Below are 26,815 nucleotides of genomic sequence, written 5' to 3'. Positions count from 1 at the left end.
ACAACACAACATGGCAGCAACACATGATAACACAGCATGGTAGCAGCAACATGATAACACAGCATGGTAGCAACACAACATGATAACACAGCATGGTAGGAACAACATGATAACACAGCATGATAACACAGCATGGTAGCAACACAACATGATAACACAGCATGATAACACAGCATGGTAGCAACACAACATGATAACACAGCATGGTAGGAACAACATGATAACACAGCATGATAACACAGCATGGTAGCAGAAACATGACAACACAACATGATAACACAGCATGGTAGGAACAACATGATAACACAGCATGATAACACAGCATGGTAGCAACACAACATGATAACACAGCATGATAACACAGCATGGTAGCAACACAACATGATAACACAGCATGGTAGGAACAACATGATAACACAACATGATAACACAGCATGGTAGAAACACAACATGACAACACAGCATGGTAGAAACACAACATGACAACACAACATGATAACACAGCATGGTAGCAGAAACATGACAACACAACATGATAACACAGCATGGTAGCAGCAATGTGACAACACAACATGATAACACAGCATGGTAGAAACACAACATGACAACACAGCATGGTAGAAACACTACATGACAACACAGCATGGTAGAAACACATGATAACACAGCATGGTAGCAACACAACATGACAACACAACATGACAACACAACATGACAACACAGCATGGTAGCAGCAACATGATAACACAGCATGGTAGCAGCAACATGACAACACAGCATGGTAGCAGCAACATGACAACACAGCATGGTAGCAGCAACATGATAACACAGCATGGTAGCAACAACATGACAACACAACATGGCAGCAACACATGATAACACAGCATGGTAGAAACACAACATGACAACACAACATGACAACACAGCATGACAACACAGCATGGTAACATGACAACACAGCATGGTAGCAACACAACATGACAACACAACATGACAACACAGCATGGTAGCAGCAACATGATAACACGGCATGGTAGCAGCAACATGACAACACAGCATGGTAGCAGCAACATGATAACACAGCATGGTAGAAACACAACATGACAACACAACATGGCAGCAACACATGATAACACAGCATGGTAGCAGAAACATGATAACACAACATGGTAGTTCCATGCTCGTTCCAGTCGCTAGCATGGGGTGGCAGCATCATGTTGTGGGGGTGCTTTTCTGCAGGAGGGACTGGTGCACTTCACACAATAGATGGCATCATGAGGGAGGAAAATTCTGTGGATATATGGAAGCAACATCTCAAGACATCAGTCAGGATGGTAAAGCTTGGTCGCAAATGGGTCTTCCAAATGGACAATGACCCCAAGCTTACTTCCAAAGTTGTGGCAAAATGGCTTAAGGACAACAAAGTCAGGTATTGGAGTGGCCATCACAAAGCCCTTACCTCAATCCCATAGAAAATTTGTGGGCAGAACTGAAAATCGTGTGCGCGCAAGGAGGCCTACAAACCTGACTCAGTTACACCAGCTCTGTCAGGAGCAATTGGCCAAAATTCACCTAACTTATTGTGGGAAGTTTGTGTGAGGCTACCTAAAATGTTTGACCCAAGTTAAACAACTTAAAGGCAATGCCCTCAGTTTGTTATATCTGGAGTACTTCTCCTGTCCTATTCGGTGTCCTGTGTGAATCTAAGTGTGCGTTCTCTAATTCTCTCCTTCTTTCTTTCTCTCTCTCGGAGGACCTGAGCCCTAGGACCATGCCCCAGGACTACCTGACATGATGACTCCTTGCTGTCCCCAGTCCACCTGGCCATGCTGCTGTTCCAGTTTCAACTGACCTGAGCCCTAGGACCATGCCCCAGGACTACCTGACATGATGACTCCTTGCTGTCCCCAGTCCACCTGGCCATGCTGCTGCTCCAGTTTCAACTGTTCTGCCTTATTATTATTCGACCATGCTGGTCATTTATGAACATTTGAACATCTTGGCCATGTTCTGTTATAATCTCCACCCGGCACAGCCAGAAGAGGACTGGCCACCCCACATAGCCTGGTTCCTCTCTAGGTTTCTTCCTAGGTTTTGGCCTTTCTAGGGAGTTTTTCCTAGCCACCGTGCTTCTACACCTGCATTGCTTGCTGTTTGGGGTTTTAGGCTGGGTTTCTGTACAGCACTTTGAGATATCAGCTGATGTACGAAGGGCTATATAAATAAATTTGATTTGATTTGATTTGAATGCTACCAAATACGAATTGAGTGTATGTAAACTTCTGACCCACTGGGAATGTGATGAAAGAAATAAAAGCTGAAATAAATAATTTGCTCTACTATTATTCTGACATTCTTAAAATAAAGTGGTGATACTAACTGACCTAAGACAAGGAATTCTTACTAGGATTAAATGGCAGGAATTGTGAAAATCTTAGTTTAAATGTATTTGTCTGAGGTGTATGTAAACTTCTGACTTCAACTGTATGTATTCACCCCCTTTGCTATGAAGCCCCAAAATAAGATCTGGTTTTAACCAATTACCTTCAGAAGTCACATAATTAGTTAAATAAAATCTACCTGTGTGCAATCTAAGTGTCACATGATCTCAATATATATACACCTTGTCTGAAAGGCCCCAGACTGCAACACCATCAATCAAGGGGCACCACCAAGCAAGCGACACCATGAAGACCAAGGAGCTCGCCAAACAGGTCAGGGACAAAGTTGTGGAGAAGTACAGATCAGGGTTGGGTTATAAAAAAATATCATCAGCATCTCACGGAGCACCATTAAATCCATTATTAAAAAATGGAAAGAATATGCCATCACAACAAACCTGCCAAGAGAGGTCCGCCCACCAAAACTCATGGACCAGACAAGGAGGGCATTAATCAGAGAGGCAACAAAGAGACCAAAGATAACCCCAAAGGAGCTGCAAAGCTCCACAGCAGAGATTGGAGTATCTGTCCACAGGACCACTTTAAGTCTCTGGCCCTTCTTTGGACACTGTGTTAGCTAACCTCCAGATAAGCTTCAATGCCATACAACTCTTCTTCCGTGGCCTCCAACTGCTCTTAAATGCAAGTAAAACTAAATGCATGCTCTTCAACCAATCGCTGCCCGCCCGTCAAACTAATCTGGATGGTTCTGACTTAGAATATGTGGACAACTACAAATACCTAGGTGTCAGGTTAGACTGTAAACTCTCCTTCCAGACTCACATTAAACATGACCAATCCAAAATTAAATCTAGAATAAGCTTCCTATTTCGCAACAAAGCATCCTTCACTCGTGCTGCCAAACATACCCTCGTAAAACTGACCATCCTTCAATCCTTGACTTCGGCGATGTCATTTACAAAATAGCCTCCAACACTCTATTCAACAAATTGGATGCAGTCTATCACAGTGCCATCTGTTTTGTCACCAAAGCCCCATATACTACCCACCATTGGGGGTGGGTAGTATGCTCTCGTTGGCTGGCCCTCGCTTCATACTCGTCACCAAACCCACTGGCTCCAGGTCATCTATAAGTCTCTGCTAGGTACAGCCCCGCCTTATCTCAGCTAACTGGTCACCATAGCAGCACCCACCCGTAGCACGCGCTCCAGCAGGTATATCTCTCTGGTCACCCCCAAAGCCAATTCTTCCTTTGGCCACCTCTCCTTCCAGTTCTCTGCTGCCAATGACTGGAACGAACTGCAAAAATCTCTGAAGCTGGAGACTCTTACCTCCCTCACTAGCTTTAAGCAACCAGCTGTCAGAGCAGCTCACAGATCACTGCACCTTTACATAGCTCTTCTGTAAATAGCCCATACAATCTACCTCATCCCCATAATGTATTTATTTATTTATCTTGCTCCTTTGCACCCCAGTATCTCTACTTGCACATTCATCTTCTGCACATTCTACCATTCCAGTGTTTAATTGCTATGTTGTAATTCCTTCGCCACCATGGCCTATTTATTGCCTTTACCTCTCTTATCCTACCTCATTTGCACATGCTGTATATAGATTTGCCTACTGTATTATTGATTGTATGTTTGTTTATTCCATATGTAACTGTGTTGTTGTATGTGTCGAGCTGCTTTGCTTTATCTTGGCCCGGTCGCAGTTGCAAACTTGATCTCAACTATCCTACCTGGTTAAATAAAGGTGAAAAAAAAAATTAAAAGCTGCACACTCCACAGAGCTGGGCTTTAAGCCATTGCTTAAGGAAAGAAAAAAATAAAACACATTTGGTGTTCGCCAAAAGGCATATGGGAGACACCCCAAACATATGGAAGAATAGACAAAAAATGTAGCTTTTTGACCATCAAGGAAAACGCCATGTCTGGTGCAAACCCAACACCTCTCATCACCCCGAGAATCCCATCCCCACAGTGAAGCATGGTGGTGGCATCATCGTGCTGTGGGGATGTTTTTCATCGGCAGGGACTGGGAAACTGGTCAGAATTGAAGGAATGATGGATGGTGCTAAATACAGGGAAATTCTTGAGGGAAACCTGTATCAGTCTTCCAGACATTTGAGACTGGGAAGGAGATTCACCTTCCAGCAGGGCAATGACCCTAATTATACTGCTAAAGCAACACTTGAGTGGTTTAAGGTGAAACATTTAAATGACTTGGAGTAGCCTAGCCAAAGCCCAGACCTCAATCCAATTGAGAATCTGTGGTATGACTTAAAGATTGCTGTACACCAGCGGAACCCATCCAACTTGAAGGAGCTGGAGCAGTTTTGCCTTGAAGAATGGGCAAAAATCCCAGTGGCTAGATGTGCTAAGCTTATTGAGATATACCCCAAGAGAGTACTTGCAGCTCTACAAAGTATTGGATTTGGGGGAGGGGGTGAATAGTTATGCACGCTCAAGTTTTCTGTTTTAATCTATTTTAATTCCAGGTTATAAGGCAACAAAATAGGAAAAATGCCAAGGGGGTGAATTCTTTCGCAAGCCACAGTATGTGCTGAGAGAAGGACAGTGTAGTCTAACCATACTCCTAGGTACTTATATGAGGTGACTTAATAAAACTCAATACCAGGGATCATCAACTAAATTCATCCATGGGCGATTGTTTTTCTTGAGTGGATGGGGGCCAGAACATAATTACAAATCATTTGTAGACGTCAAATTGATCGCAAAAAGCCCAAACAGATGTTTCACTGCATACACTTTATTTTTCCCGACAATGTTGTTCTTCTCATACCATTTTCAAAATGGAAGGTTTATGACCACACTGGTTGGTAATAGATCATTTGCTGTATTACTTGTGAGGCACAGTTGAGTGAGCATAATAGTTAGCTTTTTAAAATTTGAGTAGACTATTGGCCTGCATCTGATGGTCAGTCTGAAGGGAGTGAGAGTGCAGCTGAGGCTGCCTCCCACGCGACTCACTGTCCCTTCTCTCTCCCTCCCTCCCTCCGCTGAGAAAAGGGAACAGACAGTCTTCCAGCTGATAGCGAAACTCAAGTTGCACTGCATTATCTCTGCCTCATGCACCAATTCATGTTGTTACTCATATGACCAGAGAAAGTGAAATATTCCTTGATATTAAAAAAGACACAACTCCCAAATAATAACAACGCAGGCTTATCGAAACACACATTTTATGTCTTATAAAACTGTTGAACAATGTGCTGAATAACAACTTAAAGATTAACTTAATCATAAAAACAGCAGCTCTTTGCTATATTCATTGAGTCTCTCTCTAGTCATAGTTTCAAAAATGTTCAAGGTTTCTTTTTACAGTCTATGGAGCGAGGAAACTAGACACTGTGATCTCAGCTATCTGATTGGCCAGCGGTAGGCCTATGGGTGCACTTGATTTGTTTTTCTGGGCCTGCGGGTAGGCGGAGTTCTACCTTCAGACACATGAAATGGTTCAACATGGGAACACTTTGACTTCCCGGCGCTGCTGAATCAAGTTACCTGCAAACAAATAAAGAATAGGGCTTATCGTTGGTTTTTTACAGAAATGTTTGGTGATCAACTTGGAATGGCTACCTATCAAAATGCTTTGGCCAAGTCAATAAAATATCAGCACATCATTGCTTAGAGTCAAGAACAGTGGTGACATAAATTAAGACATTGAAGGTTGCAGTGACACATCCATAAATCAGACGGCATACCAGAGAGAATATTATAGACATCAAGAAAACCAGTCAGTTGATTATTGACAAGTTTGTCCAACACTTTTGATAAACAGGGCAAGATAGAAATTGGCCTATAACAGTTAGGATCAGCTTGATCTCCCCCTTTAAATAAAGGACACACCGTGGCTGCCTTCCAAGCACTGGAAACCTCCCCAGAAAGGAGAGACAGGTTGAAAAGGTCAGAGATGGGCTTGGCGATGATAGTGGCAGAAACCTTAAAGAAGAAAGGATCTACACCATCTGACCCAGATGTTTTTCGGGGAGTCAGTTTAAGGAGCTCTTAACTGCAGGGAGAAACTGTGTAGCGGGGTAGGGGGAAAGAGGAGGAGCATCGGGGCTATTCCCATTAGATATATACTGTAGGTGGAGGTCCTTAAGGTCAATAGGGTCACTGAGTGAAACTACTCCGCTCTCAGCCCCACAGGTACACACACAAAATCCCAGGACGCTGATACACAGAGAGAGAGAGAGAGAGAGAGAGAGAGAGAGAGAGAGAGAGAGAGAGTAAGAGAGAGAGAGAGAGAGAGAGAGAGACCCAGTGCCAGGGAGTAATCTCGGAATATAGAGAGACAGAAATAGAAAAGCTTAGCCCTATCAGCTTCACACTGAGCGGGAGAGAGAGAGAGAGAGAGAGGTGAGGTAACATGGGGAAGGGACAGAGAGAGTGGTGGCCTCATTCTAGTGATCTGCTGTGTGTCCATCCATCTGTGTGTGACAGAGAGAGCGAGAGGGATAGAGAGAGAGAGAGAGAGAGAGAGAGAGAGAGAGAGAGAGAGAGACAGAGAGAGGGGTGGCCTCATTCTAGTGATCTGATGTGTGTCCATCCATCTGTGTGTGACAGAGAGAGAGAGAGCGAGAGAGAGAGAGAGAGAGAGAGAGAGAGAGAGAGAGAGAGAGAGAGAGAGAGAGAGACAGAGAGAGCGTGGGAGAGGCTAAACCGAGACAGAAGGAGAGAGGGACTGCCACTGCTGACACACACATACAAATACACACGCACACACTACTCTGTCAAGAAACAGCCTGTTGCTGAAACTTCCACAGGTCACTGAGAGAGTGGTGTGTTTGTGTCGCAGGCATACAGTATGTTCAACTTTGAAGCCTTTCCTCAACAAAAGAAAGATCAACCTCAAGAAAGAAGAAATGTAACATGTTGAATAAAACCCGTTGTCCCTCCAGTCAGTGTCTTCATCTCTAGGGGTTTACAGCAGTGACGGTCAGTGCCGTTTATGATGAGAGATCATGTCTTTATGAGCATGGCCTTACTTCTATTACAGTACGTTGGATGACTGTCATTCATATTCCATTCGCCCAGTTCAATGTAACATCTATAGGTTTAGGCTGCTCGATGATACTCAAATGGTCCCTGTTCCAATCATGAGGTTGCTTACAATCTAACCTATGAATGAAAGTTTACAACGTAGATGCACACAGGTCAAGAGAATTGTGAGTAAACAATGTGACAAACAGTGACTCATTCAATACCACCTTGTACACTCTGGCCTGCATCTAGCTGATCTAGGGTATAATCATTAGTTCAACAGTTGCAAACAAGTCTATCGGACAAATTCAGGTATGTTCATCCCCGTTTCGTTCCGTTTGCTTCCGTTTAAGAAACGTTTTTCAACGGAATCGGTGGAATGAATACACCACCTGATCACACGAAAACAGTTCACTTTCATAGCAGCCACATAAAAACTGCATGGCCACGTTGCTCATTGTTTAATATAATTAGACTATCTGCGCGCTCTACGCCTCTCACCTTTTCCCTTCGCTTATGGATTTCAGTGCACAACACGTCAGCTGTCTGTGAGTAGGTGAAAAAACCTTTCCAAGCCAAACGTTCATATCATAACCGCTAACTGCTACACACAGCCTACATCATTGTCACGTCATAGTCTACTGGAACTACTAGAACTAACGCGTGCAGTACAATCGTGCAGTACAGCGTACAGTCAGAAAGCCGTTTGGCAGTTACACTGGCGAGCCCCGGTGGCAATAAATTCATAAAACCAAACGCTTACCTTGACTTGGAAGAGTTCCAGCGTTGGATAGCCATAGCCTGCTAGCTAACATAGCATCCCTCTCTGTTTGATAGCCATAGCCTGCTAGCTAACATAGCATCCCTCTCTGTTTGATAGCCATAGCCTGCTGCATAGCATCCCTCTCTGTTTGATAGCATAGCATCCATCTCTGTTTGATAGCCATAGCCTGCTAGCTAACATAGCATCCCTCTCTGTTTGATAGCCATAGCCTGCTAGTTAACATAGCATCCCTCTCTGTTTGATAGCCATAGCCTGCTAGCTAACATAGCATCCATCTCTGTTTGATAGCCATAGCCTGCTAGCTAACATAGCATCCCTCTCTGTTTGATAGCCATAGCCTGCTAGCTAACATAGCATCCCTCTCTGTTTGATAGCCATAGCCTGCATCCCTCTGTTTGATAGCCATAGCCTGCTAGCAAACATAGCATCTCTCTCTGTTTGATAGCCATAGCCTGCTAGCTAACATAGCATCCCTCTCTGTTTGATAGCTATAGCCTGCTAGCTAACATAGCATCCCTCTCTGTTTGAGCCGGTGTTTGAGTAGGCTAAACTAGCTATATGCTAGCTAAGTTAAAGTTCAAGTTAAGTTCTCTCTCTCTATTTCTCTCTTGCTTCTCCCTAATTTTGGAAGAAATTAATTTGTTAAAAACTGTTCAACTACTGTCTTTCTCTCACTTTGAGTCAGCTACTCACCACATTTTATACACTACAGTGGTAGCTAGCTGTAGCTTATACTTTCAGTACTACATTCATTCTCTGATCCTTTGATTGGATGGATAACATGTCAGTTCATGCTCCAAAAGCTCTGATAGGTTGGAGGACGTCCTCCGGAAGTTGTTTTACTGTGTAAGTCTATGGAAGGGGGTGAGAACCATGAGCCTCCTAGGTTTTGTATTGAAGTCAATGTAGCCAGAGGAGGACGGAAGCTAGCTGTCGTACAGCTACACCATGGTGCTACTCTACAGAGTGCTGTTGAGGCTACCATAGACCTTTTTCGCAAAACAGTGTGTTTTAATCCATTATTTGGTGACGTGAATATATTTAGTACAGTTTTATCTAAAAAGGATAACTTTTTTTATTTTTCATTATTTTAGTTTTTATGAAACTCACTGAGGACTATAGTCCTTCCCTTCCTCATCTGAAGAGCCTCCACTGGTTTAGAGGTTCTCTCTATCATCAGGGTTGTGTCCAGTCCAGAGGATGACCTTTAACCCCCTAGACAGGATGTTGACTGTGTACTGTTGCTGTATGCTACCATATTACTCTACCATGTAGCCTGTTCATCGTTCCTTGTCTTCAACTGACCAGGTTCCATTGTTACATTTTACAACTTCTAAACTACAGCAATAGTAAACAGAATTCTATATGTGTTCCTCCTTGCTTTAATAAAATATTTAACAGATTTAGTTTTGTTTCTGTCTGTGTATCAGATATAGATGTTGCCTCGGTAACACCAGAGGACATGAGATGGGACGGGACATACGTCACACAGAGAGACTCAAACCAAAACAGAGCTTTGTTGACAGTGTGACAGATAGCTAAGGTCATCGTTCCTGATCCAAGAGATCATTTCACAGATGAAAACATTGTCCCTTGTTTCTGTGACTAAGCAAACTGAAAACACATCTCAAACCCTAACCACTAATCCCTTTTTTGGCCCCATACACACTCAAATAGTACAACTGATGTACAAAAATAATAACACATGCATTACTGTGTAAACATATTTGTGCAGACATTCTCTCCATTGGATCACAACCATTATGTGCAAATGCGTTGTAGATCAGTTTTACAACCTGAGTGTCTATGGGGCCTCTGAGTGACAGGAACATGAAGAATAGTAGGTGTGTCTTACAGAACAGCAGGCAGGAGACAGGAGACAGGAGTATCTCTCAGTGTAATGAACAGGAGACAGGAGACAGGAGTGTCTCTCAGTGTAATGAACAGGAGACAGGAGACAGGAGTGTCTCTCAGTGTAATGAACAGGAGACAGGAGACAGGAGTGTCTCTCAGTGTAATGAACAGGAGACAGGAGACAGGAGTGTCTCTCAGTGTAATGAACAGAAGACAGGAGACAGGAGTGTCTCTCAGTGTAATGAACAGGAGACAGGAGTGTCTCTCAGTGTAATGAACAGGAGACAGGAGACAGGAGTGTCTCTCAGTGTAATGAACAGGAGACAGGAGACAGGACAGGGAGACAGGAGTCTCTCAGTGTAATGAACAGGAGACAGGAGACAGGAGTGTCTCTCAGTGTAATGAACAGGAGACAGGAGAAAGGAGACAGGAGACAGGAGTGTCTCTCAGTGTAATGAACAGGAGACAGGAGAAAGGAGACAGGAGTGTCTCTCAGTGTAATGAACAGGAGACAGGAGTGTCTCTCAGTGTAATGAACAGGAGACAGGAGACAGGAGTGTCTCTCAGTGTAATGAACAGGAGACAGGAGTGTCTCTCAGTGTAATGAACAGGAGACAGGAGACAGGAGACAGGAGTGTCTCTCAGTGTAATGAACAGGAGACAGGAGACAGGAGTGTCTCTCCGTGTAATGAACAGGAGACAGGAGACAGGAGTGTCTCTCAGGAGACAGGAGACAGTGTCTCTCAGTGTAATGAACAGGAGACAGGAGACAGGAGTGTCTCTCAGTGTAATGAACAGGAGACAGGAGACAGGAGTGTCTCTCAGTGTAATGAACAGGAGACAGGAGACAGGAGTGTCTCTCAGTGTAATGAACAGGAGACAGGAGACAGGAGTGTCTCTCAGTGTAATGAACAGGAGACAGGAGTGTCTCTCAGTGTAATGAACAGGAGACAGGAGACAGGAGTGTCTCTCAGTGTAATGAACAGGAGACAGGAGACAGGAGTGTCTCTCAGTGTAATGAACAGGAGACAGGAGACAGGAGTGTCTCTCAGTGTAATGAACAGGAGACAGGAGACAGGAGTGTCTCTCAGTGTAATGAACAGGAGACAGGAGACAGGAGTGTCTCTCAGTGTAATGAACAGGAGACAGGAGACAGGAGACAGGAGTGTCTCTCAATGTAATGAACAGGAGACAGGAGACAGGAGTGTCTCTCAGTGTAATGAACAGGAGACAGGAGACAGGAGTGTCTCTCAGTGTAATGAACAGGAGACAGGAGACAGGAGTGTCTCTCAGTGTAATGAACAGGAGACAGGAGACAGGAGTGTCTCTCAGTGTAATGAACAGGAGACAGGAGACAGGAGTGTCTCTCAGTGTAATGAACAGGAGACAGGAGACAGGAGTGTCTCTCAGTGTAATGAACAGGAGACAGGAGACAGGAGGTCTCTCAGTGTAATGAACAGGAGACAGGAGACAGGGGAGTGTCTCTCAGTGTAATGAACAGGAGACAGGAGACAGGAGTGTCTCTCAGTGTAATGAACAGGAGACAGGAGACAGGAGTGTCTCTCAGTGTAATGAACAGGAGACAGGAGACAGGAGTGTCTCTCAGTGTAATGAACAGGAGACAGGAGACAGGAGTGTCTCTCAGTGTAATGAACAGGAGACAGGAGTGTCTCTCAGTGTAATGAACAGGAGACAGGAGACAGGAGTGTCTCTCAGTGTAATGAACAGGAGACAGGAGACAGGAGACAGGAGACAGGAGTGTCTCTCAGTGTAATGAACAGGAGACAGGAGACAGGAGTGTCTCTCAGTGTAATGAACAGGAGACAGGAGACAGGAGTGTCTCTCAGTGTAATGAACAGGAGACAGGAGACAGGAGTGTCTCTCAGTGTAATGAACAGGAGACAGGAGACAGGAGTGTCTCTCAGTGTAATGAACAGGAGACAGGAGACAGGAGTGTCTCTCAGTGTAATGAACAGGAGACAGGAGACAGTGTCTCTCAGTGTGTCTCTCAGTGTAATGTAATGAACAGGAGACAGGAGACAGGAGTGTCTCTCAGTGTAATGAACAGGAGACAGGAGAAAGGAGACAGGAGACAGGAGTGTCTCTCAGTGTAATGAACAGGAGACAGGAGACAGGAGACAGGAGTGTCTCTCAGTGTAATGAACAGGAGACAGGAGACAGGAGTGTCTCTCAGTGTAATGAACAGGAGACAGGAGACAGGAGTGTCTCTCAGTGTAATGAACAGGAGACAGGAGACAGGACAGGAGACAGGAGTGTCTCTCAGTGTCAGGAGACAGGAGACAGGAGTGTCTCAGTGTAATGAACAGGAGACAGGAGACAGGAGTGTCTCTCAGTGTAATGAACAGGAGACAGGAGACAGGAGTGTCTCTCAGTGTAATGAACAGGAGACAGGAGACAGGAGTGTCTCTCAGTGTAATGAACAGGAGACAGGAGACAGGAGTGTCTCTCAGTGTAATGAACAGGAGACAGGAGACAGGAGTGTCTCTCAGTGTAATGAACAGGAGACAGGAGACAGGAGTGTCTCTCAGTGTAATGAACAGGAGACAGGAGTGTCTCTCAGTGTAATGAACAGGAGACAGGAGACAGGAGTGTCTCTCAGTGTAATGAACAGGAGACAGGAGACATGAGTGTCTCTCAGTGTAATGAACAGGAGACAGGAGACAGGAGTGTCTCTCAGTGTAATGAACAGGAGACAGGAGACAGGAGACAGGAGTGTCTCTCAGTGTAATGAACAGGAGACAGGACAGGAGTGTCTCTCAGTGTAATGAACAGGAGACAGGAGACAGGAGTGTCTCTCAGTGTAATGAACAGGAGACAGGAGACAGGAGTGTCTCTCAGTGTAATGAACAGGAGACAGGAGTGTCTCTCAGTGTAATGAACAGGAGACAGGAGACAGGAGACAGGAGTGTCTCTCAGTGTAATGAACAGGAGACAGGAGTGTCTCTCAGTGTAATGAACAGGAGACAGGAGACAGGAGTGTCTCTCAGTGTAATGAACAGGAGACAGGAGTGTCTCTCAGTGTAATGAACAGGAGACAGGAGACAGGAGTGTCTCTCAGTGTAATGAACAGGAGACAGGAGTGTCTCTCAGGTAGACAGGAGACAGGAGTGTCTCAGTGTAATGAACAGGAGACAGGAGACAGGAGGTCTCAGAATGAACAGGAGACAGGAGTGTCTCTCAGTGTAATGAACAGGAGGACAGGAGACAGGAGTGTCTCTCAGTGTAATGAACAGGAGACAGGAGAAATGAACAGAGACAGGAGTGTCTCTCAGTGTAATGAACAGGAGACAGGAGTGTCTCTCAGTGTAATGAACAGGAGACAGGAGACAGGAGTGTCTCTCAGTGTAATGAACAGGAGACAGGAGAAAGGAGACAGGAGACAGGAGTGTCTCTCAGTGTAATGAACAGGAGACAGGAGAAAGGAGACAGGAGTGTCTCTCAGTGTAATGAACAGGAGACAGGAGACAGGAGTGTCTCTCAGTGTAATGAACAGGAGACAGGAGTGTCTCTCAGTGTAATGAACAGACAGGAGTGTCAGGCAGGAGACAGGAGACAGGAGTGTCTCTCAGTGTAATGAACAGGAGACAGGAGACAGGAGTGTCGCACAGCACAGTCAGACAGGCAGAGACGCACACACACACACACACACACACACACGCACACACTAGGATCATTGATGGGGTGAGATGGGTAGCAGGCACAGGGCCAGGCAGAGAGACACATCCAGTCGGCATCATGGCACTCCGGTTCCGATGATGTAGTTCCCGCTCCTCCTCCCTCAGGCACTCTGACCTCATCAGTGATTACACACAGAGAGGACTGCATGACCACTTCACTGTACAATCTGAGAAAGGCCCCTGATACAGCGCACTGATAGAACAAGTGTGTGTGTGTTTGTGTATGTTTATGCAACTGTCCTTTGCATGAAAAAAAGCAAAACAACATTTATTTTACTAGGCAAGTCAGTTAAGAACAAATTCTTATTTTCAATGACAGCCTAGGAACAGTGGGTTAACTGCCTGTTCAGGGGAAGAACGACAGATTTGTAACCTTCCGGTTACTAGTCCAACGCTCTAACCACTAGGCTACCCTGTCGCCTCTACACTCTAACCACTAGGCTACCCTGTCGCCTCTACACTCTAACCACTAGGCTACCCTGTCGCCTCTACACTCTAACCACTAGGCTACCCTGTCGCCTCTACACTCTAACCACTAGGCTACCCTGTCGCCTCTACACTCTAACCACTAGGCTACCCTGCCGCCTCTACACTCTAACCACTAGGCTACCCTGTCGCCTCTACACTCTAACCACTAGGCTACCCTGTCGCCTCTACACTCTAACCACTAGGCTACCCTGTCGCCTCTACACTCTAACCACTAGGCTACCCTGTCGCCTCTACACTCTAACCACTAGGCTACCCTGCCGCCTCTACACTCTAACCACTAGGCTACCCTGTCGCCTCTACACTCTAACCACTAGGCTACCCTGTCGCCTCTACACTCTAACCACTAGGCTACCCTGTCGCCTCTACACTCTAACCACTAGGCTACCCTGCCTCCTCTACACTCTAACCACTAGGCTACCCTGTCGCCTCTAGACTCTAACCACTAGGCTACCCTGTCGCCTCTACACTCTAACCACTAGGCTACCCTGTCGCCTCTACACTCTAACCACTAGGCTACCCTGTCGCCTCTACACTCTAACCACTAGGCTACCCTGTCGCCTCTACACTCTAACCACTAGGCTACCCTGTCGCCTCTACACTCTAACCACTAGGCTACCCTGTCGCCTCTACACTCTAACCACTAGGCTACCCTGTCGCCTCTACACTCTAACCACTAGGCTACCCTGCCTCCTCTACACTCTAACCACTAGGCTACCCTGTCGCCTCTACACTCTAACCACTAGGCTACCCTGTCGCCTCTACACTCTAACCACTAGGCTACCCTGTCGCCTCTACACTCTAACCACTAGGCTACCCTGTCGCCTCTACACTCTAACCACTAGGCTACCCTGTCACCTCTACACTCTAACCACTAGGCTACCCTGTCGCCTCTACACTCTAACCACTAGGCTACCCTGTCGCCTCTACACTCTAACCACTAGGCTACCCTGTCGCCTCTACACTCTAACCACTAGGCTACCCTGTCGCCTCTACACTCTAACCACTAGGCTACCCTGCCTCCTCTACACTCTAACCACTAGGCTACCCTGTCGCCTCTACACTCTAACCACTAGGCTACCCTGTCGCCTCTACACTCTAACCACTAGGCTACCCTGTCGCCTCTACACTCTAACCACTAGGCTACCCTGCCGCCTCTACACTCTAACCACTAGGCTACCCTGTCGCCTCTACACTCTAACCACTAGGCTACCCTGTCGCCTCTACACTCTAACCACTAGGCTACCCTGCCGCCCCGCACAGAGGTGAAGACTTAAAGGGATGTTTGTCTTCAGTGGCTTTGAGTGTCTGTGTGTCAAAGGAGGAGGGGCCCCACTGGTTGTTTCCAGCCAGTTCCTCTTAGGTCTCTCTGTTGTGAGGGCTGTGGTTGAAAAACATCTGGTGAGTCATGATGACAGTTAAAACAGCAGGTGGATCGGAACGTTGATAAAAGCTAGCTGTCTCTTTGACTTACATTGTCTAATAAAATCTACACTATGTTTTATAGAAAACAGATATTGAGTTGTAATGTCTCGCTGGACAGTCTGTAGACCTAAATTAGAAAAGTATTCTCATGAGTCTCTGTAAAATACTGTCTTAAAACAGGCCCTTCATTTGAAGGTAGATTCATATTAGAAAGTCAGAAAGCAAACCTATATTACACTGACTCTCTCACAATTACCCTAAATCCACACAGATACACAGAAATACATACATACACACATACAAGACTGGCTGTTTTGCTGACTGTGAGAGGCTCAGTGTTTTCCTGTTGCTGTAATTATGACTAGCAGAGCTCCAGGCTCCTCTCTCTAAACCCATAAACTATGGGTAGAGAGAAACACACACACACACACACACACACACACACACCTGAGAGGATATTAAATGAATATGGTCGTTATATCAAACAACTTGAATAAAACATGGAACTGGATAAAATACAGTATACACATGTAATGTTTCATCCATCTACAGGGAACCAGTTTCATAACAAAACCAGGGAAACCAGGGAAAAGCAGCACTTAGGCCTAGATGTGGAACAAACTACATTAGCAACTCAGTTCAGCAGGGATGGAAGGACAGGTTTAACTTTGGGATACAAAGGTCCTCATGAATCTGAAAGTTTGAATATCAGGTACAGTGGTCGGTGATATATTGATCATCTGAATACATGTTCTTGTTTAACTCCTGTGACATAAATGTGTGAAATGCCCAAGTCTTCATCCAACAGACATGCAACAGTTGATCACTTTGGATACGCATTTTGACCATGCGTAATTACGCACATATGAGTTCGCACCTCACGCGCCATTGTGTCCAAACGACCTAATTATATTTTCCTAATCTCCAAACACACAAAAGGAGCAGCCATTGGATATACATGCATTAAAACAGAACACTTTCCGATGAAACTATTTGAAACTGAACATATAGGCGCATTGAACTCGACTTACCCTGTTGTTTTTATCCGTCTCCCTCACCTCCGCCTCCTTCACACCTTGTCGGATCATGATCCGGACTATCGTGGCATTGTTGGTGCAGCACGCCTGGAAGAACGACAACGGCTCGGGACTCTGCGGGGAGGGGGTCCGCTCGTTGTCCGCGAACGCATCGTCCGGTGGGTAAAATGAGTCGTCCGAGGCGATACTCTTGGTGTCCGGTAATAACGATAAATCGTCGTATTCCCCGTAGTCATCGTCCTCGTCTCCCTCAGACTCACAGGACCCGAGGTATGAGTCGTCGTTTGATAAGGGCGGGGGTTCGGCGGTTATGGTCGGGTGGACCTGGACGAAAACGCTGGCGCCTTTGGTGCTCTGCTGCAGCTGGTTGACACGGGTCGTAGTAGAGGAGCCACCTCCGTCTCTCTCGTCCGTGATCAGAACCATCTAACCCCCTAGGTGGCTGTCCTCCTTGGGGGAAAGAATGGTGGATGTGGGCTGACGCACTTGGATGTTTTTGCCAACATCAACGCGGATTATGAGTTTAACTTTGTAAAGAGCCTGGAAATTAAATGAAAGTGAAGGTTTGGCAAATAGTTTTGACGTAATCCAACAGGCCAACTGCCGCTCCGACTCATTTGGGGAATATTTCCCGGTTAATATTTCAACTCCATCATCCCGCATTCCGTGAGAAATAAACATCAAACCATATTTCTGCTCTCGCTCTGGAGTACCAACCTAGGCAACAACACGGGTTTGTAGTCCGCATTCGAAATGAGAAGATTATTGGTGGTTTTTTTCTTCATTTTAATTCACCAGTCAAAGGTCCTCTTTAGCAAAACAAACCGAGAGAGTTCCACCGATTTGTAATTTCATCATCGAGATGAGACACAATTCCGGTCCTCATTTCGGGGAGAAAACAGACAGTACAGAAATTAAAAGTACCACACACACCAAACCACTGTTAGAATAGAATAGAAAACAATGTAGAATAGAGAAACAGGCACACGCTAAACTTTCCCATAATCCGATTAGTTTCGTAGTGTACTACCCCCCCCTCCTCTCTCTCTCTCTCTCTCTCTCTCTCTCTTCCTTCCTTCCTTCGCTCTCCCTTTCCCTCCCTCCCTCTCATTTCGTTTGAGCAGATTAAAATCGGGCAAACCCATCGGGAGCATCAGAGCCAGGGGCGTTTCTAGGATATGAAGACATTCGGGGGTTTAGCCCAATGCCAGTAGGGTGGTCCTGAGACATCCCCCTAAAAAAAATGTACAAATAATTTCAACAGCTAAATGCATGAATTTGGTGCATTTTGTGATTAACATTGAGAGATTAGAACATTGAGAGATGATATATTTGTCTAGTGATTTGCACCTTCCCACCTGCCACAGCAGACACCATCAATAGTCAATTACAGTTGCTACTGTGGGTCTCTACTCTGAAATAGTCGCTTCTCTCTACTCCGGAACACATACATCTACAGTGTATTGCCAAAAACCACTCAACAACTTCAAACATGAACTCTGACCTGTCCGATGAGCCAAACTGATTAAAGAATCACACAGTACCCAAACACACACACACACTCTCTCTCTCTCTCTCTCTCACACACACACACACACACACACACACACACACACACACACACACACAGTGCTGTAATTAGAATCAATGGAGCAGCTTTGATACTTTAAGTGATACTGTCTACTGCGTGCTCACCAGGGACATCACCAGGACCCTGGCTTTCGGGGTCAGCCCTAAACCTTTCCGTTGCTGTGATGGTGTAAGACATTTTTTGGGGGCCAAATGAATTCACCGCTTAGTTCATAGAGCTGTGGTGACACTCCCGAAGTCATCCAACTGTTATAACCAGAGGTGTAAGAGCTGCCACTTCTCAGAATGGTGCTGTCTCACAAGATGCCTTAATGATTCATTAGTATTCTACATAATAAATCAAATATAATAGCACACATAATGTTAAGATACTGTTAGACCAAAAACACCACATAATTTCTTATGACAATTTAGGATGTTTGCTGAAATGTGACTGAACAGCGTGCCATGCTCTGATTGAAACCACATCCAGGTGGCTGTGTTTATCTCCATCGGCTCTAACATTAGATGTTTATCTCCATCAGCTCTAACATTAGATGTTTATCTCCATCGGCTCTAACATTAGATGTTTATCTCCATCGGCTCTAACATTAGATGTTTATCTCCATCGGCTCTAACATTAGATGAAATAGTAATTAGGCTACTTAGCCTATATCACTCAATAAGATCATATTCCCGTGAAACTGATTGGGATCAAAGGCAGCATGGACATTTCACATGTAAAACGTGGGGAATTATCGTTCATGATTGACAGTGATGATTGCCTAATTTAAAATAAGGTTGATCTAATTTGGTGTTTTAGGAAGAAAACATGTTTTTATTAATTAATTGAACCACATGTGTAGGCATATGCAATTCTAGAATTTGGAGGATGCATTGTAATTATATTCTAAAAATGTATTATATAATAGGCTACATGTTGGTACCAACTTTCATTCAGAAGTTAAGACAAAATCATAGCAAAAACCTGTGCTTCAGTAGGCTACCTAAACAAACACAGCAGTACACCACTTCTTATAACAAGTGTAAAGCGATTGCCATGTGTGGTCAACTGATCATTTCAGGCCTGTTTTGACAGTGTCCGTTTTGACAGCGTCAAGCATGGGGGGGGGGGCACGTCTTGATAAATCATTCAATGTAAGATTTTCATTTTTCACTGAACCTCCATTTGGATATTTGGTTACAATTAGGCTGGGAAATATTAGCTAAATTGAGATCAGGGCTCATGATCATTAGTCTAGCAATTGAAAGCAATGCAGATGTTCTCTACACACACAGTAGGCCTATAACCTACCTGATAAGCTTCCCTGATGTTTTCCTGAAGTCTCCAATACTTTTCTAATGCATTCCAGTCACTTAGCCTACTGATGCGAATACTCATTTTGACACTTTTCCCATTGGCCATTCAAGTCATTCGACATGTTTTCCTATTAGCCTTATGGACATTGAAACTGTGCTACGCTGGTTCAAAACAGACATGAGGCCTACATAGGTTCTATAACAATATAACTGAAAACACTATTGGCTTCATTGACTTAGCCTACTGAATGTGTTCTCTTTTAACTGTAGGCTGATAGATGATTTTAAATGTGATTGTAACAGTAGACCTAGCTACGCAATAACCTCATGTTTTTGAGTTTTTTTTTTTTTTACTAGGCAAGTCAGTTAAGAACAAATTCTTATTTTCAATGATGGCCTAGGAACAGTGGGTTAACTGCCTGTTCAGGGGCAGAACGACAGCTTTGTACCTTGTCAGCTCGGGGATTCGAACTTCCAACGCTCTAACCACTTGGCTACCCTACTGTACACAATCGGTGGAAGAAACCATTGCCGCCGGAAGGGGTGCTGTAAGTGCTGCAGATAAATGTAAATAAATGAGCAAAATGACAGTATATAATTAGTCCTGTCTGTACTGAAATAAATGAAATCATTAAAAACACTACACCAGAGATAATAATTGTGCCACAGAGGGTCAATGGCTTCTTTAAACAAAATTGTTGTGGATTGTGTTTAGTTATATCAAAAAGGCATAGGCCTACAGTTGGGAATCCGGCTGTTGAGCAGCCCGCGGCAAATATCCAACAGCTGATTTCTGAGTTGTGGGCGGCTGTCAATAAACAGCAGGCGGCAGCTAAAATGTCTTTCGCAATATTTCAAAATACAATTAAGGGGAAAAGCTATTTGGATAAGTAAGTGCCACTGTAAAGTTGGTGGATTATAATTTCTTCATCATATTGTAGGCCTACAATCTGTCTATCTATTCTTTTCATTGGCCTATAGGCTATTGGTTTTGCGTTTTAGACATGGGCCGTTTTATTGAGCTCATTATGCCAATGTCCGAGTATCTTGTCATTTTGGTCGTTTGTGTGTATGAACAAATATTATTGTCATGTCTCCAGTCATGTCCCTACCTTCAGGCTCCCACCTCTACGAGAGGGCAGCTCCCGCTCAGCCAAGTTCAAGCTCTTCTCTGTCCTGGCACCCCAATGGTGGAACTGGCTTCATCCTGAAGTTAGGACAGCAGAGTCCCTGCCCATCTTCTGAAAACATCTGTAACCCTACAATCATATCCTATTCTGTTTCTGTCTCTGTGCCTTGTCTGGTGTCTCTCTCCATCACATCCTATTCTGTTTCTGTCTCTGTGCCTTGTCTGGTGTCTCTCTCCATCATATCCTATTCTTCTGTTGCTGTCTCTTTGTCTTGTCTGGTGTCTTTCTCCATCATATCCTATTCTGTTTCTGTGCCTTGTCTGGTGTCTCTCTACATCATATCCTATTCTTATGTTGCTTTCTGGTGTGTTTGATGTGTCTCTTCAGTTTTGCAGTCCAAAACAGTCAAGGGGATACTGGGGAACTTAACTTGTTTTGGGCCTGTGTCTGAGTCACCTAACTCATCCTCTTCCCTACCATTTTCCCCTGACTACTGCTGTTCTGAGTGCAACACTGGCATGCTGTTGTCACGACTTCCGCCGAAGTCGGTCCCTCCCCTTGTTTGGGCGGCGTTCGGAAGACGACGTCACCGGCCTTCTAGCCACCGCCGATCCACTTTTCATTTTCCAATTGTTTTGTCTTGTTTTCCACACCTGGTTTCAATCCCCCAATTACTTGTTCATTATTTAACCCTCTGATCCCCCATGTTTTTATGTGAGTGATTGTTTGTCATGTAGTAGGTCCGTTTATGTGGGCTCGCATGTCAAAAATATTGTAAATTGATTTGCATTTTAATGAGGGAAATAAGTATTTGACCCCTCTCAATCAGAAAGATTTCTGGCTCCCAGGTGTCTTTTATACAGGTAACGAGCTGAGATTAGGAGCACACTCTTAAAGGGAGTGCTCCTAATCTCAGTTTGTTATCTGTATAAAAGACACCCGTCCACAGAAGCAATCAATCAATCAATCAATCAATCAGATTCCATACTCTCCACCATGGCCAAGACCAAAGAGCTCTCCAAGGATGTCAGGGATCTCCCTCGGCTTGGGGCTCCATGCAAGATCTCACCTCGTGGAGTTGCAATGATGATGAGAACGGTGAAGAATCAGCCCAGAACTACACGGGAGGATCTTGTCAAGGATCTCAAGGCAGCTGGGACCATAGTCACCAAGAAAACAGTTATTAACACACTACGCCCTGAAGGACTGAAATCCTGCAGAGCCCGCAAGGTACCCCTGCTCAAGAAAGCACATATACAGTGGGGCAAAAAAGTATTTAGTCAGCCACCAATTGTGCAATTTCTCCCACTTAAAAAGATGAGAGAGGTCTGTAATTGTCATCATAGGTACACTTTAACTATGACAGACAAAATGAGAAAAAAAAATCCAGAAAATCACATTGTAGGATTTTTAATGAAGTACTTTTTTGCCCCACTGTTAGCATTTCACGGTAAGGTCTACACATGTTGTATTCGGCGCATGTGACAAATAATTAAAGTTTGATTTGATTTGGCCATAGGATGGAGAGAAATGTTAGCAGTTTTTAATATGATATCTGAGTGAGACTGACTACCAATGGGGGGCCACCCGGCCGGCAATTCAACCATGATTACTACATTTAGGTAGCTGGCCACTAGACTACATTACACATCTAAACTTCCTAATCATGGTTGAAACAGCTATTTTTCCTCTCCGCCCAATGGCAAAATGAGTACAATTGCAGAAAACTTGCTTAAAAACTGCAAAATTTTCTCTACACTACATGGCAAAATTTGTAGAATTGCACAAAATGAACATTTTCTCGCCACTGTCCAAAGGGAGTTCAGAAAATGTTTTGCTCGCAATGTGTGTGTATGTGAGGGGCCCTCCTGATGAGTTCAGATATTTTGGGGCCCAACCCTGCCCTAGGCTATATGAATATAAAGAGACATGAGCCAAAACAATGTACCTGTAGAATGGAATAAGTTATGACCTCGTCAGTTCTAGCAGCTAATGTGATATTTTTTAGATTACATAACATTTGAGGACTCATAACTTAAGAGCCTATGTATTTTCAATGTTTTGTTCACCTACAAACTATCCACAAAGCTGACAATATTTTCCCCTCTCTTTCTGGCTGCCCTCCTCCTTCTAAGTTCAAGTTGTGAAATTGTTAGGTTAGATTACTTGTTAGATATCACTGCATGGTCGGAACTAGAAGCACATGCATTTCGCTACACTCACATTAACATCTGCTAACCACGTGTTTGTGACAAATACAATTTGATTTGAAGTTGTCGTAGAAATATTGGTCCAATAATATTTCTCAGATACGGAAACTTGTGAATCCAAAGTAGACTTTATTACAAAGTAACAGGCCGATCTGGTCCCTGGATCAACTGTTTTTCCCAGTCTCAGCACACTCCTTTTATACAAATTCATCCTTACATCACATACATAGTCACTCTTGTCTATGTAAATGATCAACTCTTTTTGGCACCACTATTGTTTCCCACCCAAAGTTCTTTCTTGGAGGTAGGCTTTTTCCCGCCTCTACAAATCATTTAACACTCTACAAATCACTGACCCGTTTATATTGGTGGCGCAACTGTGACAGTTTGGTTCAAAAATAATAGGGGCCCCTACCAGGCTGCATTCACAAGTACATTCATTATATTGATTCTGATACTTCTTACCCAGGCATGCATCTGGATTACAATGTGTGTCTATTTCTTTTGAATATTGGCTTTTCTTATGCTATACAGGTGTGGTTACAGGTTCCTTTAAAGCTTTTAACGATTCGGTTTTATTACAATATTATTTCACAATATGCTACTGAAAAATCACCATAAAGTTAGTTTTTTTTGTCATATAGACATCGTATACACAGAGTACACAGTGCAACGAAATGCTTACTTGCAGGTTAACCTCTCAACAATGTACATTTACATTACATTTAAGTCATTTAGCAGACACTCTTATCCAGAGCGACTTACAAATTGGGTAAAAAATAGTAGCTAAATAAGTGAATAAAAAGAGTAATACAAAAAAAGGTTCAATATATTGCAGTAAAGTTCAGCCTCAGTCCACAGGGGGGCACGGTGTCAATGCCAGAAGATAATGTTTTTCTGACTGAAGAACATTATCTCATCTCTTCGGTCTCAGCTAGCTAGCCAGCCAGTAGCTACCGAAGTGGCTATTCAGCCAAGCTAGCTACAGAAACGAAACCCATCACCTACTCGCAGATAATAAAGAATTATTCCTAATATCATGATTATTTCAACATCCTTAGCTTGCCCATTCACTAAATATACTGTTAAATAACTTTGACTTACACCCAATAGTTTAAGGATGCTGAGCGCTAATCTAATTAGCATTAGCTAGGTTAACCCTTATGCTGAGGGAGACTAGCTAGTTAGCTACCATCAACCCTTATGGTGAGGGAGACTAGATACTTAGCTACTACCAACCCTTATGGTGAGGGAGGCTAGCTAGTTAGCTACCATCAACCCTTATGGTGAGGGAGACTAGCTAGTTAGCTACTACCAACCCTTATGGTGAGGGAGACTAGCTAGTTAGCTACCATCAACCCTTATGGTGAGGGAGACTAGATAGTTAGCTACTACCAACCCTTATGCTGAGGGAGACTAGCTAATTAGCTACTACCAACCCTTATGGCGAGGGAGACTAGCTAGTTAGCTACCATCAACCCTTATGGTGAGGGAGGCTAGCTAGTTAGCTACTACCAACCCTTATAGCGAGGGAGACTAGCTAGTTAGCTACCATCAACCCTTATGCTGAGGGAGGCTAGTTAGTTAGCTACCATCAACCCTTATGGTGAGGGAGGCTAGATAGTTAGCTACTACCAACCCTTATGCTGAGGGAGACTAGCTAGTTAGCTACCATCAACCCTTATGGTGAGGGAGACTAGATAGTTAGCTACTACCAACCCTTATGCTGAGGGAGACTAGCTAGTTAGCTACCATCAACCCTTATGGTGAGGGAGACTAGATAGTTAGCTACTACCAACCCTTATGCTGAGGGAGACTAGCTAGTTAGCTACTACCAACCCTTATGGCGAGGGAGACTAGCTAGTTAGCTACCATCAACCCTTATGGTGAGGGAGGCTAGCTAGTTAGCTACTACCAACCCTTATGGCGAGGGAGACTAGCTAGTTAGCTACCATCAACCCTTATGGTGAGGGAGGCTAGCTAGTTAGCTACCATCAACCCTTATGGTGAGGGAGGCTAGCTAGTTAGCTACCATCAACCCTTATGGTGAGGGAGGATGGCTAGTTAGCTACCATAAACCCTTATGGTGAGGGAGGCTAGCTAGTTAGCTACTACCAACCCTTATGGCGAGGGAGACTAGCTAGTTAGCTACCATCAACCCTTATGGTGAGGGAGGCTAGCTAGTTAGCTACCATCAACCCTTATGGTGAGGGAGGCTAGCTAGTTATGGTGAGGGAGGCTAGCTAGTTAGGTACTACCAACCCTTATGGTGAGGGAGACTAGGTAGTTAGCTACTACCAACCCTTATGGCGAGGGAGACTAGCTAGTTAGCTACCATCAACCCTTATGGTGAGGGAGGCTAGCTAGTTAGCTACCATCAACCCTTATGGTGAGGGAGGCTAGCTAGTTAGCTACCATCAACCCTTATGGTGAGGGAGACTAGCTAGTTAGCTACTACCAACCCTTATGGTGAGGGAGACTAGCTAGTTAGCTACTACCAACCCTTATGGTGAGGGAGGCTAGCTAGTTAGCTACCATCAACCCTTATGGTGAGGGAGACTAGCTAGTTAGCTACTACCAACCCTTATGGTGAGGGAGGCTAGCTAGTTAGCTACCATCAACCCTTATGGTGAGGGATGGAGGAAGGGTCAAGGGACGTGAGCAGTCCACTGCGTTGTGAAATCTTGACCAATCACAGCAGGCACTGCATCAGTCCAGGGGCTTTTTGCAGTGCCTGCTACGGCCTAGTGCAGTATGTTGGATTGTTTATTTTTGTCAGTAAAATTTGTCACTAAAAATACAAATGTTAAACTGCATAGAGCAAGTGATGTGTGGTTGTAGAAACTCATATCAGACTGAGATGTAAAATAATGTTATTTTTGGGACTGGACCAAAACCATCCGGGACTGAAGCCCTGGAAGCCCAGGCCTAATGACGCCACTGATCAGAACTAAACGCGGTAAACCCAGTGCTACCCTTTCCTAATGTTAAACCCCCTTTTCAAACTATATTGTTTGGCACAAGTGAGAAAGAATGTGCCAGGAACTGTCATTGTTAGGATGATTCATACTGCAGAAAAGAAAAGGCACAACTTATGAGCAGTCATTCTGAAGTAAAACTTTTTTTTTTACAGGAAAAACACCCCTTTTCTGTTTCTTGGAAACGCAAATGAGAAAATGTGTGAGGTTTTGATGATGTAATCAAAACCATAGAAGTTCGTTCCTCTTGTCATGGAATCCCCTACACTACCTCAGAGCTGACTGACTCAGCCATTCAATCAAAACAGTTACAACAATTCATACAATATCCTTCCTTGATTCAACCAAGTAGTTTTCATATTTCCACACCTGCAGCACCAGCCAAGTTGAAGTAGGGATACTGTGAGCAGCCCATTAGCCTAGATACTCCACCAAACTAACTATTGATTCACAGACCTATCCAGGGCAGGCTACCTTTACACTAATGTGTTTAATATGGTCCCATCCCACTGAGCACAAACTGGTTGAATCAACGTTGTTGCCACGTAATTTCAATTTGAACGTGGAATAGACATCTGTTCCCAGTGGGATCCTCGTGATGTCAGTCCCAGGGCCAGCCAGTGGTGCTGTGATTTTAAATGTCCTCTGGATCTGTGCATCTGCTAGAGGGAGTCTCTCCTCTCTCTGTGTGTCTGACCCGAATCCGCCCCTGGCCCGGCCCCAGCAGCCTCTCAGTCGGTCTGTAATGTATCAGTACATAGCTAATCAGATCCAATAGGAGTGGATGGCAAGGCTGTTCAGTGTTCAGTAGGTCTGTTTTCTCCTGATCTAGTCACAGGTCTGTTGTCTCCTGATCGAGTCACAGGTCTGTTGTCTCCTGATCTAGACACTGGTCTGTTGTCTCCTGATCTAG

General features: G+C 44.5%; 1 protein-coding gene across 1 annotated transcript in view; it reads right to left on the bottom strand.

Moving 5' to 3' along the window:
* The window catches only part of LOC115115055 (ankyrin repeat domain-containing protein 33B-like), a 35,221-nt gene extending 17,495 nt beyond the window's left edge, over nucleotides 1-17,726 (bottom strand). Inside the window, exon 1 of the mRNA XM_065019286.1 lies at nucleotides 16,690-17,726. Within this exon, the coding sequence (XP_064875358.1) occupies nucleotides 16,690-17,121 (432 nt within the window). The 5' untranslated portion in view covers nucleotides 17,122-17,726. The remainder of the gene's footprint in view (nucleotides 1-16,689) is intronic.
* Between the last annotated feature and the right edge of the window lie 9,089 nt (nucleotides 17,727-26,815).

This window comes from Oncorhynchus nerka, linkage group LG6 (genome assembly GCF_034236695.1).
Source record: "Oncorhynchus nerka isolate Pitt River linkage group LG6, Oner_Uvic_2.0, whole genome shotgun sequence".
Classification (NCBI taxonomy): domain Eukaryota; kingdom Metazoa; phylum Chordata; class Actinopteri; order Salmoniformes; family Salmonidae; genus Oncorhynchus; species Oncorhynchus nerka.
The sequence above is the reverse complement of the archived record's forward strand: the minus strand, read 5'-3'. Positions and strand labels throughout refer to the sequence as shown.